This window comes from Sinocyclocheilus rhinocerous, unplaced genomic scaffold (genome assembly GCF_001515625.1).
Source record: "Sinocyclocheilus rhinocerous isolate Xijiao unplaced genomic scaffold, SAMN03320098_v1.1 scaffold1800, whole genome shotgun sequence".
In the NCBI taxonomy this organism is placed as follows: domain Eukaryota; kingdom Metazoa; phylum Chordata; class Actinopteri; order Cypriniformes; family Cyprinidae; genus Sinocyclocheilus; species Sinocyclocheilus rhinocerous.
In genome coordinates this window covers 1,075,233-1,093,952 of record NW_015651550.1, presented here as the reverse complement: position 1 = coordinate 1,093,952, position 18,720 = coordinate 1,075,233, and the positions used below count along the sequence as shown (strand labels likewise).

Below are 18,720 nucleotides of genomic sequence, written 5' to 3'. Positions count from 1 at the left end.
TGTGTGTGTGTGTTGTGTGTGTGTGTGTGTGTGTGTGTGTGTGTGTCTGTCTGTATGTACCTATAGCATTAAACCATATTTTGAGGACAAATTTATAGTATTTATTACTTGCTGTATGCAAAAATAATAGAAGTCCTCATTTAGACCATTAAGACAAACGTGTGTTTACTAACCTCCTTGAAGGTGCCTGGCAAAATAAGGAATTTGTAGATGGCGTAGATTGGTACGCACAGCATGGAGGACAAGGCTATGAACCAGCCCACCGTATTTGACCAGGGAGGGAAAACATAGTCATCATATCTCAATTCGCCGGAGGTAACAATGCTGGCGATTACCACAAACTGCACAGAAAAAGAAATCAGGAAGTACAGAAACAATAAGGAGTAATTCACTATTCTGTACAAATGAACCCGATTTGTCAGCGTAAGCATAAGGTTTTTTTACTGGTTGAAACTATTCAATTGTATCAGCTGTATTCCAAGTACAATTGAGTAAATTTTTCGGTTAACTGACAAAACAGATTTAAAGTGTAATCTGACAGGGGACAGAGAAAGACATTACTTCCTTAAAGGGGTTATGACATGAGAAACCAAATTTCACTTGATCTTTTGACATAGAAGAGGTCTTTGTATGCTTGATACATCCTGCAAGTTTCATAACTTAAAATTTCCTCATCAATAAAAAAGCATTTATCTAATAACCCTCAGAAAATGGCTCGTTTGGATCCGAGGTGCCAGGTGACATCAACCGGGCACAGTAGTTTGCATATGACCACCTCCAGAGCAAGTAATCTTCTCACCATAGGGCCCACCCACTGGCGTTCAGATGCTCACCGTGTCCTGACTTTTGAAATACAAAAACACCTGTTTGGCAATATTTTGGATTTTGCCTGTTGACTTGCCCTTTATCTAAGGTGATTTTGGAAGTTTTTTTAATATTATTTTTTTTTATACATTCGTTTCTTATTAATTTGGTTCCACAGTGTTTGCTGATTTTCATTTTTTTATATGTGCTGAAAGCGGGGAAAAGAGGGTAAACTCAACTAACGTACACCCCTCCCCTCCCGGTGATACCAGTATTATTGGTGTTGTCACATGTCGATTAAACGGTGGGAAAAGTTCCTCACTGTCACAAACTAGTTGAAAGAAGAAGCGGAATTAGACCTGACTGCAGCTGAATCACAAACCGTAAGAAAATGATTTCATAATGCTTTGTTTGGAAATGACCATTTTATTTTAATTATGTTGTCAAAACACTCACATGCAACAGTGAGGGGGCGTTGATACTGTTTCCTATGCAATGACGTTAGCTAATCATAACAGTGGCTGAATACTAGAAAGGAAAAAATGAAATCGCATCATATGACCCCTTTAAAGGACACGCCCCTTAAAAACAGGTTATTTTAGACAGAGGGTCAGAACAAGGGTTGAAAATAATAATTTTCCCACATAATTATTTGTTTTGTTTTGCGCAAAAAACTTTTTTAACATTAGAAGTAAACCTCAAGGAATGTATTAAAATAATGAAAAAAAAAAATCCATGTCATGACCCCTTTAAGAGTCTAATTACATCAGGTGTTATGTTCATACACCCCTGTTTCACTCACCAGTAAGAACGTTGGACTGACGAACTTCCAGCAGAGCCTCCAGTAGATCCCTGGTTTGAAGCCTGTCATGCGTTCAATGTCCTCACTAAATCTGTCCACGCCTAAGGGACAAACACACAAGGAAATTAGCAGCATCGGGACATCATTTCAAGATAAAAGTACCAGAGACCTTTTTTCTGTATTTCTCTGAATTGTGGTTTCTCTTCAATATCAATGATGATCTGAACTCTTAGTACTGTACTCTTAGACAGCACTGTATTCAAAAGTTATGTAATACAATATAAAGCAGATATGAGAAGTTTTGGATCTCAGGAAGTGATGTAATGGAATGCAGCGCTGATAATCTTGACATTTTAAAGTCCAGAGGCTTTAAACTATTTGTTTATGTTTGCTCTTTTGGAGAGGCAGGGATACTTCATATTCATGAAGTAACCATGGTTCTTGCATGAGTAATTGCATAAAAAATATTATAGACAATGTGTTGGAATGTACAGTATGCAAACAATTTTTGAAATTCACAGTAGGACTATAATAAAGGACCTCCCTTGCAGTAACTAAAACGGCATATGTTTTGGAATAATTACAAAAAAATATAAAGTTGAGATAAATGTATAATTGTTTGGTCAGTCTTCAAACTTTCATTGTCATAGCTCTGATCTGGTTCAGCTCTGATCTTACTTGCACTGTAATGCATTAGTGTGTTGAGGCTGAGATTCTCAGTCTTACTGGAAGATGCAGTAGCTCCACTGACAACCATTCAAAAGTAGTTGTGTACACAAGATACACACTACATGGAAACAAGTATTGGGACACCTGACTATTACACCAACAGGGACTTTAATGACATAGCGTTCTAAATATAGAAACATTATTATGGAGTTGGTCCCCCCTTTGCAGCTTCCACTCTTCTGGGAAGGCTTTCCACAAGAATTTGGAGTGTTTCTGTGGGAATTTGTGCCCATTCATCCAGAAGAGCATTTGTGAAATCAGGCAGTGATGTTGGATGAGAAGGCCTGGTTTGCAATCTCCATTCTTGTTCATGCCAAGGGTGTTCGATGGATTTGAGGTCAGGGCTCTGAGCAGGCCAGTCAAGTTGTTCCACACCAAACTCATCCAACAATAGCTATGTTTCCATCCACATATTTTTATGTGCATTTTGGGATATCGCATAAAAAAACGCTGGATGGAAATGGCAAGATGCGCATAAATTCAAAAAATGCACATACAAAACGTACCTACTTACTAAGTAGGATACATTTCTTATCCTGGAAACACTTTTACCAAATAAATTCCTTAATGCGCATCAAAAAAGACTTTGCGATGGGACAGCATAACTGGACTAAAAACCAACAGACCAATCTCATTGCACAGCATCTGAAATGCTAGTTTTGTCATTCTAAAATGCTTGCGCAAAGTCTCGCCAAAGTGCTTCGTTATAATTAACTCCCAGAACTGTGTTCCCAAACAACAGGCTCTGAAAATAAAATAACATGACTGCAGTTTGTCTGCGCACACTGAAGCTCGTAATTATTATATACAGTGCCTTCTCCTACATCATCAAATTCAATTTTTCTTTGTGATATTTAGCGCAAGTTAATCAGGAATTTATGCGATATTCCAATTTTGTTCCACAATGTTGGCATCATAGCATTATCCAAAATGTCTTGGTATGCTGAAGCATTAAGGTTTCCCTTCAGTGGAAAAAGGGGGCCGAGCCCAACCCCTGAAGTACAGCCCCATATCATTATCCTTTCTCCACCAAACTTTATAGTTGGCACAATGCAATCAGGCAGGTAACGTTTTCCTGGCATGCACCAAACCCAGACTCGTCCATCAGACTTCCAGACACAGAAATGTGATTTCATCACTCCACAGAACACGCTTCCACTGCTTTAGAGTCTAATGGCGGCATCCTTTACACCACTCCATTCGATGCTTGGCATTGTTATTGGTGATGTGAAGCTTGCATGCAGCTGCTCGGCAATGGAAACCCATTCCTTGAAGCTTTTTGTGCTGATATATAGAATAAAAATAGAATAGAATTATTATTATTATATATGATATTAATGCCAGCGAAGTCTTTAGCCATGGAATCAGCAGAACAAGATTCCACCATCCATGCATCTCAGCACTTCACAAACTGACTTAGTGCAAAGGTGGCAGATTCTATCACAGTATCATGCTAGAATTCACACTTGAATGATCAGTTTTTGTCACAAATGTTTTTCAATGCAGACTGCATGGCTAGTTGCTTGATTTTATACACCTGTGGCAATGGGTCTGATTGAATCAATTATTGATTAATTAAAAGGTGAGCCCCAACACATTTATCCAAGTAGTGTATATATTAATATATTTACCTGTATGTATATGTCAGTACCAGAAGTCGCAGTGAGTATCTGGTGTGGCCACCAGCTGCTTTAAATGCTACAGTGCTTCTCATCCTCATGCACTACATCAGATTTGCCAGTTCTCGCTGTGAGATGTTACCCCACTCTTCCACCAAAGCACTTGCAAGTTCTCAAACATTTTTGGGGGGACACATGGTTACCTTCCTGTCTCCCTGTAGCACTGTTTTAGGCATCTTACATTACGGACATTGCAGTTTATTGCTCTGGCCACATCTCCCTGCAGTCCCCGAGTCAGTAGAAAGGTGTCTTTACTGTCCTAAGTTACGGTAAATATGACCTTCATTGCCTTACGCCTGTAAACTGTTGTCGCAAGTGTCTTAAGGACTGTTCCACAGGTGCATGTGGAATAATTGTTAAAGGTTAATTAAACAAGCATGAAAACCATTGTTTAAACCCTTTCCAAAAAAAAAAAAAAAAGATCTGTAAAGCTTATTTGGATTATACTAAATGTAGTACATAAACCTGTTATAGACTACAAAAGTTTACTAGTATGTGCATGAAATTCAGTCAGTAGTGGAAAGGACCTTTAAAGACAAATGTATGTTTATTTCTGCTCACCATAGAACCAAGCTACTCCAATAGCCTCAATCAGCACCCCAAATAGAATAGATGTCCCTGCAGCATACTTGTCCAACAGGGTCAACACATAGATCCCTCCCTGTCATGACCGAGATATAAGTCAAAATGCTGCTGAATAAAGGACTTCTATTAATTAACTCATCATTATATTGCTTTTATATTCTTTTGTGAATATTCATTTATTTTGCCTGTTCGTGATAAAAAAAAAATATTCACAAAACATAATTTGATCTGCTAAGTTTTTGACTCTAAGCCAATACATGCTGAAATGCTCCACAGTGTAGTTTCAACTGATGCGATCACATGGATCACACCATTGATGCTAAATAAATATTATCGCAAAAGCAAATTAAATAGGGATATTATATAGAATATAATATAATGTGACAAGAAAATAAATCATATTATTATAAGTATTTTCATATTGTCACACTGCTAAAAAACAGACCCAACATACTTACATTTGTGATGCACAAAAGGGCTATTAGGAATGTCCCAAATGCTACAATAAATGTAAATAATTTTCTATTCCTCTTCAGGATTTTGAAGTCATCTGACAGCCCAGTGATCACTGCCTCCATGCCACCCATCTAAATAAGACATTATTAGTAATTCAGTTATTAGTATAAATAATTCAAGTATCAATTGTTAGTAATTGCATTGTTTTTGTCAATTAATTTTATGTGAGATGGCCCAGACAAATAAAAAGGTGTTTAACCAATAGGACTATTCGCATGATCTTTATATATGCCATACAAATATATTACAAACTAGTTGCATATAAATCTAGACAATAACAAGGTTACTTTGTACTCACAGAGCTGTCAATTCCAAGAGTCAAAAGCATAATGAAAAAGACTATCGCGAAGAATGTGGATCCAGGTAGGGTTGAGATCGCTTCTGGGTAGATAATAAAAACCAGTCCAGCTCCTGCACACAGATACAAACAATCACTACACAGATCAGCAGAGGGACACTGCAACACCAAAAAAATAAAAATAAAATAAATGTTTGTCGGGGGTCACACTCTGGTTAACCACAAAAGAACAAAGAATAGTGCACAATGTAAAACTGAGAATCATGAATAGGTTGAGTAATACACAAAAAAGTGTAAAACAATGAGGTTGTAGGAGTCACAGACCGTCAGTGGCCACATCCTTTACGTTGACCTGATGCTGATGAGCCATATACCCCAGTACTGAGAAGATGGCAAACCCTGAGAAGAAACTGGTTACGCAGTTTATTGTGCTGGTCAGAATAGCATCCCTGCAACAAAGCACAAGATAACAGTTTACATTGCACCAGAAGTTTTAAAACTGCTGAGACTTGAACACCTTAATCCCACAGTGAGTCGATGCCAAAGCTGTGGCTTATCCCCACTGTGGATATGCTTTGAGTTATCAAGTCTCATTTAGATGGTTCCTGTGCAGAGGAACTGTGGACTGTTGAAGTTAAGCATTGTTCTTTAAAAGCTGGTTCCCTTGTTCCCACAATGTTTGCCAGTTGCAGTGACTAGACATTACAAAAGCCCAATTCATAAGCAAACAATTTATACAAAGAGTAGATCCAAGAAGAAAGAATACAACAATTCATGATTTTAATCATTTCAAAGTGTGTCCTAGGGTGGGACCATTCAGTGTAGTCTGTGAAGAAGCGCATAAATCTGAGCAGCCATCTGCTTGCAACATAATGTCATGGTGGCCAAAAGCTGAAGAGGTGAAAAATGCTGCTGAATACTACGTACTAGATAATTTAAATGTAAATAATGTGAAGATGAATATTTCAAACTGACATTTTCATTGGTTTTCTTTATTTTCTGTTAGAAACAAAAGCAAATATTTTGACATGACATGACATGTAGATTTTAGGTCTTAGTAAGACATATGTGCCCCGGAGAGCAAAAACCTGTTGGATCAGTGGGGTTCCAGCTTTAGATGTCAACATATTGTGATGTGAAATCAATAGTGCTTACTGTAATGTGCACATTGACAAAGCATCAAAAGAAGATTGCAAACATGTTTGAATATTAATCTAATGTAATTTAACACAAGTCAACCAAAGTGGGCATTGACTTTTAAGTGAATAAATGAATCAGACTGATTTTTGCCTCTTCATACCTTCAAAAAACTTCATACATGAACAAAAATCACCACATTCAAGCCTCTTGTAACTTTGTACCAATTTCAACTACCTGACAAACAGTTCATTTTCATTCATTCATACCTGACAATTTCACCCCACTTCAAATATGTAATTTCCACCTCTGCAATTACTCAAAAATTGACAAGTTGTGTCATTAATTATGATGAAGTTAAATGCTCAGTGCACAACTGAATGAGTGTTGAAACATATGAATCTACAGACTAGTCTGTTTTGATAAGAATATTGTACTATAACCTGACTGTTATTTTGTCTATTGGGATCCACAAAGCCCACAAGGTGACTGCCACCTGCTGGCCCCACTAACAACTCTTTCTAACTTTTGATCTCTGGAAATAACATGCTGGTTTTCCCATGAGAACTTTAACCCACTAGCAAGCAAATCCATAGCTACTCAGTATTAGTAAACTGTAATGGTTATGGGATAACCGATCAGGCAAATAATCATTATAAGCCTTGGAGTAAGATATTACTCACATCGGAACCTGTTTGTAGTAAACACCACTATCTAATTCTGAAGAGATGTTATTATTAAGGCCAATGCACACTGAACAGACAGACACAGACCAACGCCAACAGTATGTCACTTCTCAGACACTCCAAGACCTGACAAACACTGATTCAACATGTTCAATCGACGAAATTAAGCATCGACCAATGGCAACAGATACTGACAGATGTAACACAATAATCCGACAAAAATCTTTGTTGCCGTTTGTCTGCGTCTGTGAATAGGCATTTACGGAATTTACAAACTTATCAAAGATTGGTCGTACCTGTAGCAGTTATTTTCAAATTTATTGTAGCTTGCGAAGGCAATGAGGACTCCAAACCCAGCTCCTAGAGAATAGAAAATCTGAGTAGCTGCGTCAATCCATACCTGCAGCAAACATAAATGAGTGACAATCCATCTATATAAAAGAGAAGTACGTATTTGTGACCTTTTTTAAAAATCCGAGATATACAGTATATATCAGGAATAGTTCATAAAATAGGTTGAGCCCTACTGGCATGAACTTACTTGAGGATTATTGAGCTTCTTTAGGTCAATGTGGAGATATGCCCTAATTCCATTCATTGCACCAGGGAGAGTGATGCCTCGAATCAGCAACACCAACAGCACTATGTAGGGCATAGTAGCTGTAACATACACCACCTAAACACACCCACACACAAATAAAGAAGGTAATTTTGTCCAGTGCCTTCAGATTGCTTTTCAATTAAAAGTGTATATATGAAAAATAAATTCATCTTTGATTGAATGACCAAAAAAAATATATATATATATATATCTGGAGTTTTTGCACCTTTCCCGAGGACTTGACTCCCTTCCACAGGCTGAAGTACAGGATGAAGACAACCACAATAAGGCAGACGGCGAGCTCCCAGCGAGGAAGACCCAGGTCACCGATGCCTCTACTCTCATGAATGTGCAGCACCCCGCGCCTGGAGGAGAAATGGTAAGTGAGATCAAGCAATTACATCAGTGTATTTTGTTCATAGTCACACTGAAAAGGGGAAAAAAATGTTGAGAAATGTTGTGTTGTGTGCCTTGTTCAAAGGCTCTCCAGTAGTAAAGGAAGTGTCCTGGGCCACAGTTCTCCTGGAACCAGGAGATTCGTTGGAGTGTTTTCCTCATCAAATTATCGCTATTCTTATCTCTGTTATGCTCTATTCTTAGTCATGCTCCAAGAGAATGGTGCAAAAATATTTATCTGCACACAAAAAAATTTTTTGAATAAACATACTGTACAGGTCCATTGGTGCCAGGGACACCCTCTATGCAGGGCTGTGGGGGGGCCTCACTGAGTTATAAACCACTGAAATTCTTGTTAGACTCTAAGGAGTATGTAGGAGTTGCCTTGTCACTTGACGTCACTGCTCATATAATACGTGGAAAAGGGGTTATGTATCAAAATAAAAGTGATGTTCTCTCAAGTCAAAGTATGATAAAGCCCTGTACTGATAACTGAAGATCATATAAAAAAATCTACAACTACAGAGAATTAAGTCCACTCCAACTCTGTCTAGGGACCTGTATCTTGTTTTTATAACACATTCTTACACCCTTTCATGTGCTTTATGTTATGCTTACGCTAACCCTCGTTTTACGGCTGTTTCCACTAGACTGTCCACTTTGAACTGATGTTTACTATGTACTAAATCTAACCTAATATTGGTGCCAGGGACACCCTCTATGCAGGGCTGTGGGGGGGCCTCACTGAGTTATAAACCACTGAAATTCTTGTTAGACTCTAAGGAGTATGTAGGAGTTGCCTTGTCACTTGACGTCACTGCTCATATAATACGTGGAAAAGGGGTTATGTATCAAAATAAAAGTGATGTTCTCTCAAGTCAAAGTATGATAAAGCCCTGTACTGATAACTGAAGATCATATTAAAAAATCTACAACTACAGAGAATTAAGTCCACTCCAACTCTATCTAGGGACCTGTATCTTGTTTTTATAACACATTCTTACACCCTTTCATGTGCTTTATGTTTTGGCAACTGCTCACAATGCGGACAGTCGGCCCTCTCGAGAGCCGACGCCGCGTGCTCCGCTCCCAAGCAGACCACGCACAAACTGTGTGTATCCCCGCTCGTGATGTAGCGTGGGCAGGAAGAAACACACAGTCTGTAACGCGATCTGCTTTGGCCCTTTTTTGTCTTTAGTTTAGACATCTTTTTTCTGCTGGAGCTTATACTTTGAATGCTTGTGCAACTTTTTTGGACAGACAACAATAAATAAGACTCACAGACATAAATCGTGACCGCCACACACAGAGAGCTTTGCTGAATGACAGAAAGCTAGCGCCGGCTGCACCTCACGTGCTTTTAAAGCTTCCTGGTCATGACGTCACCCGCCTCTGACGTCTCGCCCATCGATTCGACTGATTACACATATGATTCAGAGCTTGGTATCGCTGAAGGCGTTCCCCTAGCGTTTTCCGACGCAGCTTGAGTTCCCGAAGGGGAACAAAGGTTTCTCAACCAGCCAATGATGAATATTATTGCTGGTTTGTAGCAAAATATCTGGATACACCCCGTGAAAAGAGTCTCTGTAGAATGTGATCTAAATGATTCCTGTGCTGCACCTCCCAGTGAGGTTCAAAGAGGAGAAACAGTACAGGCCATTGTTCATATATTATAAACACACCCCTATAGCACTGCCAGAATATTGCTGTAGTCTTTTCTTGAAAGAAGTATCTTGTAAAGGAAAAACTAAAGCTGCTCTGTTTGAATACACTTTATGAGTTTAGAAGCCATGATGTGAATGTAAGCAGACTTGATCCATCTCTATTTTACTTTAAAAACAATATTAAAGACCCAGAATATTAACATTAGGACACTTTTCAAGCGACAAAATGACATTCCCAAATTATTGCTGTCTTAAATTCTGTTCAGCCCAATTTATTAATCTCCCAAATCTGTAATATTTCTGTGTAATATGCCATAGTATCAATAAATGATTAAATCTGGCTTGGTTTTGCAACATTCCAAACTAAGATAGTTGTATTTAAAATGAAAACTTTAAAGCTAGAGAGAGCTTGAGAATTGCTCAACTTCTCATCAAACAAGTAATTTGGTCATGCACTGGGAATAAGGGAATAAATGTGAGTATGAGGTCTACAGAAACATGGATGTTGAAGCCATCATGGCTGAGTTAACGAAGAGAAGAAAAGCCAGACAAAAACCCAGGGCTCAAGAGTCCAATCCCGTCATCATTGCCAATAACATCACGCTGGGACATGGCCACCCGCCTGACCTGCTACAACTTGACCTTTAATCCACTCTCTATGACATTTCAGTTGACCCCTGGCCCTTTAACATACCTACATCCTATACAAATCTCTTGGTTTATATCAGTCTGTCATGACAATAAATACTTTTACAAATAGCTCACTCACATTTGATTATTCATTTACTGGACTTTTTCACTAATCCTTTAGTAAATCAAGTTTTGATGACATCTTTTAGAATTACATATGTGTGTTGTTTGAAAGCAAAAGTGCAGGTAGAAATTCTAACAAAATACAGATTTTAATGAATACATTTGAATAAAAAGCACTGGAAAAGATACTGCATATCCAAAAAACCAATGACAAACAGGACTACATGTTCTACAGGTTAAAGACATCATTTGGGTGTTTCCAAGTAATCTGCTCACCAGATCCAGTATTAAGGAACTATAGATAAAGGACTCATCCATATTAATGATGGGTTTGTTTCTTACAAACACACCACTTTTTGTTTCACAATATGTTAATTGAAAGACTGAAGTTACTTGTGGATTACTGTGATGTTTTTTATCAGCTGTTTGGACTCTCATTCTGACGGCAACCATTCACTGCAGAGGGTTCAGTGGTGGGCAAGTGATGTAATGCTAAATTTCTCCAAATCTGTTTAGATAAACAAACAAGCTCATCTACAACTTAAACGGCCTTAAGGTGAGAATTTTAATTTTTGGGCAAATTCTGAAGAATACAATGCTCTGTTATTAGCCAACGACAAAACTAGTCATTCTGTCACACTATGACAGAAGGAACTGTGATAATATATAGTCCAAAAACACGCAAACAGACACACAAACACTCCTGAATAATCTTCCTAACTTCAAAAACAGACATAACCACTCTTTTCATTCTGTGGCAGCAGATCTTGAGCCTGAGCTCAGTCTCGGTGACAGCGGCTAGGTCAGGACAGATGTGAGCACAGCCTCCTCTAATTGAATAATTACATTAGATTGGCGAGTATCTTGGCAAGCGTTCCCTCTAGAGCTCTTCATTCTTCGGATGTCCCGTCCTTGCCAAGCTAAATCCAAACACCTATGATTTCAACATATCCTCAGCTATGTACACTGAGCCAGAAATCGGCCACAGAAGTAAACTCTGATGGCATGTGGGGTCTCATCACAGCTTGCTTAACTCTGGAGCAAATTATATTTGTTTTCATAACAGGCAACAGAATGTCCTAAAGTGTGTTTGTGAAAACGCACATTCGTTGTGGTTATGGACCTCTCTGGCTGACACTGTTTAGTGCTGTTTATTTTTTTGTAATTTCCTTCCTTTTATTTGTATAATTATTAAAAACAAACAAACACTGCAAATAAATAGCATTTGTAAGACTTACAACCTTCATATCTAATTTTTTAAAACTATTTACTGAAACACAACCGCTTGGTACTTTTAATAAATCATGATATTAAAAAAATGAAACAAATGAAACAAGCACAATGAACCTATATACTAAGGGTTCACTATTATGCTTGTTTGGTTTACTATTTTAATTACTTTTACCCCCCGGTTTCACAAAAAAAAGGCTTAAGCCTAGTCCCAGACTAAAATGCATGACTGAGATGTTTTAACTAAAAAATAAAAAATAAAATTTTATAATATGTAAGTGCCTTTGATTTGTCTCAAGATGCACACCAGTAATGTTTTTTTTTTTCGAAGGCATGTTTACAAAAATTACTTAAATGTTCTATTTTAACTATGGCCTAATCCTGGCTTAGTCTGAAACCAGGCCTTAATGATTATTATTTGAAGGCACAATGAGCATGGTCAAGATCTTTGTCTTGGCTTTTCAAATGATTATATTTTTTCCTCAAAATCCACAATTTCTGTCTTCATGACATCAGTCCGGTGTTAAATCTGAGACTGTGTGTGATGTAACAAGATTTCAGTAATGACGGAATAATTAGATCTAGGACACCTGCTGTGTAAAACAATACAACGGAGCAGTAACGGTTCATTATTCTCAACAAACAACGATCGACTTGAACATGTCAAGATTGGCAGAGACAGCGTAGTCAAAGGATATGTGGGTGGCATACAAGCTGATGAAATTTGCTTTGTTGAGCTTGTCATATTTTGCTTTTGTCTGGTTGTCGGTTGTTTTAGAAAGATGTGTGGCATGAAGGGTTTGTGTAAGACCAATGAACTTGACTGGCTTCTGGATTGACAGCTGCTGGTTCAACACCTCTTTCTGTGATTGGTTTCTAGCTCTCCCCATCATTTTAGCTATTACGAGCAACACACTGCTTAATCTGATATTCAATGTACGGCACACCTGCTGAGCATGTGAGTCTGCTGTATGTGTGACAGTAATGAATATTCTCTAGTGCCCTGTGTGCTGTCCCATCATGGCAGGACTACTGGTGGCCGAAAACTATTATAATAGAGCGGCATGAGGGGGGAAAAGCGGAGGAAATTACAGCTTTCCACATCCCCTCATACACAGAAGACAGCTGGGGAAATTACACTTCAAAGCACTGCTGGGTGGGAAACCAGTCCAAAAGAGGGTAAGGGCACAGGAGAGGGAGAAAGTGAGAGAAACAGCTAAACAGACAGTGAGTACAAGACAAGCAGAGAGTATAAGAAGCGGTAGATCACCAAGAAAGAGAGGGAAAGGGGAGAAACAAATGAGTTGAGGGTTGGACGAATTAAAATATACCATACCTGTATATATAGGAGATAATGAACATGCTATAGACTCTTTAAGAGATTTTGTGATATACAAACATGCGTACGATTTGAGCAATAAATTGAAGGAATAAAGACACGGTAACCCTCACTAGAATCTGATGACGTGTCTCTGTGATTTTGTCCATAACTGGTTGTAAACAAATCAGCAAGTGTGCTGTAGGTTCTTCATTGTTCTACACATTCTTCTGGTTTCCCCTGACACAAGGAGCCAAATTTTCCCTTACACTCTTAAAAATAAAGGTGCTTCACGATGCCATAGAAGAACCTTTTTGTCTAAAGGGTTCCATAAAGAACCTTTAACATCTGAAGAACCTTTCTGTTTCACAAAGGGTTCTTTGTGGCGAAAGAAGGTTCTTCAGATTATAAAAATGTAAGAAAGAGATGGTTCTTTAAAGAACCTTTGACTGAATAGATCTTTATGGAACCAAAAATGGTTCTTCTATGGCATCGCTTGAAGAACCTTTTGAAGCACCTTTATTTTTAAGAGTGTAGACACAGGGAAAGAATTGCTTTTCTTTGAAGTGCAAGCGGCTGCCTTTCTTTCAGTCTACATCAACTGAATCAACTGCTAGAATGGAAATCAACCTGTCTTCCAGTACTAAACTAGCACTGATACTGATATCTGACTGATTTAGTCTCCCTCATAGCTGACTCCTCATGCAACTAGAAGTAATGATTAACTAAAACCCAAAACCTCTCCAACACAGGCTAGCCAGGTTTGATATGTCAGTCTTTCATCTTTTCCTGTCTGATCATTCATATCTTTAAGAGTGTTCTCATGATCTCACACAGGAATGAGAGAAAGAATGTATGAAAAACAAATAGCTAAATGATAGCTCCATTAGGCGCCATATCAGCAAGACTCCATAGGAAGCAACAAGCAACTGGTACAACATGACAAACTTGAACAATGTCGAAAGACATCACAGACATTGTGAAGCATAAGGAAACACCTGACTAGTTAAACAGCTGTATCATTCATAACTGATTTTGTACTTGAAAATGTTTCATTTACTTGTTTTAATGGGTTTGGAAAACCTACCAGACAAAATACAGTAAAAGCGTTTGTTTAATAAACAGGATATTCATACTTTTAAGCAAATCTCAAGCTCACTGCAGTTGATTAAATAGAAAGTCTATCAACTGTCTGCCTGAGTTCATTTAACTGACAATGATATGAAGATTTCATTTGCAAAAACAGATAACTCCGTTTTTAACAATTTTCAAAAATTCATGTTTTTTCATTGTGCATTCCAATTAACCCTTTAAGCCCTGAGGGCATTTTGGCCTCACTGAAGTTGATGTTTTTTCTGAGTGACATACACAAAAATAATGACTCATAACTCGAAGACTGTAGCAAGGAGAGTCAAAAGGTTGGTATCATTTGATAGCCATTCTGCTTGCCAAGAGTTCAATAGAGCTCTCCAACTGATTTCTTCAATTCATGGGTTTAGGTATTATTTACACACGAAAGACGCAATGGATTGTTTTGATTTTGGACTCATTTCAATCGCGAGAATCTGCTGTAAATAATGATATGCCATTTTCTATGATTTATGCATGTTCATGAAGTTATGAATGAAAACGTAACCTATATTTTTCTTATTTTAATGGTTTAATGTGTGTGATAACATCATATGGGATTTCTTTAGATCTAATGAACAAATTATGATGAGTCTAGGCTCCTTTTAATCTGGAGAATTTTCTGAAAATAATGACGTGCAATTTTCCATGATCTATGCATGTTTAATGAAGTTACAAATAAAAGCGCAAAGTGAAAGTACAGTTATTTATGCTGCTGCGCCTCAAGCGCGCCTGTCTGGTTTCATGTGTTACAGAACAAAATCTTTCGATCTGATTGACGGATTATGGTAAATTTGGACTCTTTTTAATCGGGATAATTTTTTTAAAATAATGACGTGCAGTTTTCCACGATCTATGCATGTTTCGTGAAGTTACGAATAAAAACGCAACGTGAAGCATAGAGCTGTTTTTCTTTGCAGCGCCTCAACGCGCCTGTCTGGTTTCATGTGTTACAGCTCTATGAACGAAATCTTTCGATCTGATCGACGGATTAGGGTAAATTTGGGCTTTTAAGATCTATGCATGTTTGGTGAAGTTACGAGCTAAAGCGGCACAGGACTGCAACCTCTGATTTTTTTGCTAAGCTACATGTCCTAATTCTGTTTTATGTGTTATAGCTCTATGAGTGATATCTTTAGATCTGAACGATGGATTATGGTGAGTTTGGGCTCTTTCTAATCGGGAGAATTTTCTGCAAATAATGGCGTGCCATTTTCTATGATATATGCATGTTTTATGAAGTTACGAGCGAAAACGCTACATGACAGCTACCTTAGATTTTTTTGCTAAGCTACATGTGCAGCTACTGTGCAGTTTTATGTGTGTTATAAATTCTTGAGGAATATCTTTAGATATAAATGACGGATTACAGTGATTTTTTATCTCTTTTTAATCAGGAGAATCTGCTCTAAAAAATGGTGTTTTCCACGATCTGAGCATGTTTACAAGCAAAATCGTGACATCAATATATTATTTTCATAGAGTAAATGGCACAAAAAACATATTTTGTAAATTATGATTTGTTTGTCATTTATCAGCAAATAACTCGGCACTACTCAAAACGGCTACATGCATTGTAAAGATCAGACTCTAAGCTTTCAAATGATATCCATTTTTTGTTGATCAAGGCAGTGGTTTGAAAAACATGATTAGTAATATTTTCGCAGAGGGTGGGCGTCCCGCCCGCGGTTTAGAGGGACTGCTCAGCGCTCATTAACAGTTGATCAAAATAATTACATTCATTAAAAATTCTAAGCTTTAAAATGATACCTATTTTGTGTTATTCCATTCAGGGGTTGCTTAGTAATTTGATTATGAATTTTTTCGTGCGGGAGGTGTCCTGCCGGCGGGACACCTCGGGCTTAAAGGGTTAATCGCAATCAAACTGCAGTTGGGTTATTTTGATTAGGTAAAAAATAACTAGTAAAAAACTAATAAAAAACATGATAACATAATACAAAAACATGATTTTTGAAAATGTAAAAAAAAAAAACGGAGTTATCTGTTTTTGCAAATAAACTCTTCATATTGCGTCACATGTGTTCCCAGACATTTTCATGATACTATTATTGGAATAATATACAACAACTTAAGTACAACAGCAAAGTCACAGAGAAAAAAACTATAATAAAAATGAATTTAAGACTCACTCGTAGAACTCTGCGGCTGGTGTGTTCTTGTACTTGGCATAGGAGGTTCTGTTACCCAAGACAGTGCCATTGATGTGTTGTGGTTCTGTGCAGTTGGGGCTGTTCCATGGGTTATTACACTTGAGCCAGGGCAGCTCACTTGTCAATGAGGCAAATAAGTAATACAATGACCAAGCTATGATGACGTTGTAGTAAAAGCCCACGTACAATGCTATGATGATCACAGTGTACCCAACACCTGAGGAGGAAAGTCACAAATATTTTGTTATTACCGTATATGTGAAAAAGGTTTGCTTTATCTGTTTCAGGCCTCTCTTTGCTTCAGTATATGAGGTTAAAGGTGTGTGCACTGACTTCAAAGTCACAACAGAGTCACTGTATAACCTAGTTCACTGCCCCAACGAACACATTTGTTGGCTTTTGTTGGATCATTGAGTTAACCCTGTTTGTGTTCGTTGGGTCAGTGTAAAATGAAACATCCAAAAGTTAGAACATTTGTTTTGGGGTTCGTTGGGTGAACTGTGTTAATTGTTGAAATGTGTGAACCTGGTACAGTTCATCTCAGCATCTTTTATGTCTACACATTTTCAGCGTACCTTTAAATACAGGGCAGATCTTCCAAACCGTAGCTGCTCCCTCTCTGTTATACTGACCCAAGGCAAGTTCCATGTAGAACAAGGGCATCCCAGCAATGAAAAGGAACAGAACGTATGGGATCAAAAAGGCACCTGGGGGGACACATTATAGAATTTTACATTTGATAGCTGATAGATATCTACAGATGGCCAAAGAATAAATGAAGGCTAAACAACAGGCATTTGTCACTATATCTGCTAACATAGTGAATAGTCAATCAACAGTGGAGTTAGAGGCAGTTTGAGTAATCATAGTTCTTAAGTCTGACTTTGCATTATAATGTATTCAGATATGGAAAATTCTACATGGTGTAACCTGTACATAGAGGTGAAAAGTGTCATAAACACATTTCTGTCTCAAAGCTTATCTACATGCCTAAAGAGTTAAAAATAAATTTTGTTACTCATAAATTATAAAAGACAACAAAACTGTTAAACAATAGCCCACTAGTAGTCAATGAGTTCACTGACAGTGATGTCTAGTATATGGACGACTGGCAGGTTGTTGAGAAAAACAACAGGTTAAAAATTTTTTAATGATCTGAGTCATAATGATTGGAATAAATTATATAATGTTGATTAAAGAATTTTACATTTGATAGCTGATAGATATCTACAGATGGCCAAAGAATAAATGAAGGCTAAACAACAGGCATTTGTCACTATATCTGCTAACATAGTGAATAGTCAATCAACAGTGGAGTTAGAGGCAGTTTGAGTAATCATAGTTCTTAAGTCTGACTTTGCATTATAATGTATTCAGATATGGAAAATTCTACATGGTGTAACCTGTACATAGAGGTGAAAAGTCAAATTAAATTAAAATGTCACATCTTACCTTCTCATGAAACTTTCTGACCCCATGACCTTAAGTATGTTTTCAAAATCGGAAATCTACCCAATCCCTGCTATATTTGTCTTTGTTCATGATGTTTTAATATTATGGTTTTAATATTATAATTGATACACAAAAGGAAAGTGTATCATTTATGCAAAAAAAAATTGATTACTGTAATGCATTTAAATGAGTGATTTTTAGTCTGTTTCAGTCATAAACACATTTCTGTCTCAAAGCTTATCTACATGCCTAAAGAGTTAAAAATAAATTTTGTTACTCATAAATTATAAAAGACAACAAAACTGTTAAACAATAGCCCACTAGTAGTCAATGAGTTCACTGACAGTGATGTCTAGTATATGGACGACTGGCAGGTTGTTGAGAAAAACAACAGGTTAAAATTTTTTTAATGATCTGAGTCATAATGATTGGAATCAATTATATAATGTTGATTAAAAAGCATAAATATATAATGAAAATATATTCTTTTGTAAATTATACACTCTAAAAAAAGGTTCTTCAGCGGTTCTTTGGAGTGGTTAAGGTGCTATATAGCACCACTACCATATAAAGAACCTGTTAAGCCCCTGTATGGTTCTTCAGCGGTTCTTCAGCGGTTCTTTGGAGTCGATGAGGTGCTATATAGCACCACTACCGTAAAACCTCTAAGCCCCTGTATAGTTCTTTAAAGGTTCTTTAACTCTCTCTTAGTCTCTTAGTTTAGTTGGGGAAAGGGTTAAAACAACATTAAAATACAGTCTATTTCTTGAA

The 18,720-nt window shown here is 37.4% G+C and overlaps 1 protein-coding gene across 1 annotated transcript in view; it reads right to left on the bottom strand.

Moving 5' to 3' along the window:
- The window catches only part of LOC107713067 (sodium-dependent noradrenaline transporter-like), a 21,920-nt gene that overhangs the window by 1,281 nt on the left and 1,919 nt on the right, over positions 1-18,720 (bottom strand). Inside the window, exons 3-13 of the mRNA XM_016518488.1 lie at positions 17,073-17,204; positions 16,477-16,714; positions 8,064-8,202; positions 7,778-7,912; positions 7,533-7,636; positions 5,738-5,862; positions 5,414-5,526; positions 5,058-5,186; positions 4,576-4,675; positions 1,607-1,707; positions 174-341 (exon numbers count right to left, since the gene is read on the bottom strand). Coding sequence (XP_016373974.1) covers positions 174-341; positions 1,607-1,707; positions 4,576-4,675; positions 5,058-5,186; positions 5,414-5,526; positions 5,738-5,862; positions 7,533-7,636; positions 7,778-7,912; positions 8,064-8,202; positions 16,477-16,714; positions 17,073-17,204 — 1,484 coding nt within the window. The remainder of the gene's footprint in view (positions 1-173; positions 342-1,606; positions 1,708-4,575; positions 4,676-5,057; positions 5,187-5,413; positions 5,527-5,737; positions 5,863-7,532; positions 7,637-7,777; positions 7,913-8,063; positions 8,203-16,476; positions 16,715-17,072; positions 17,205-18,720) is intronic.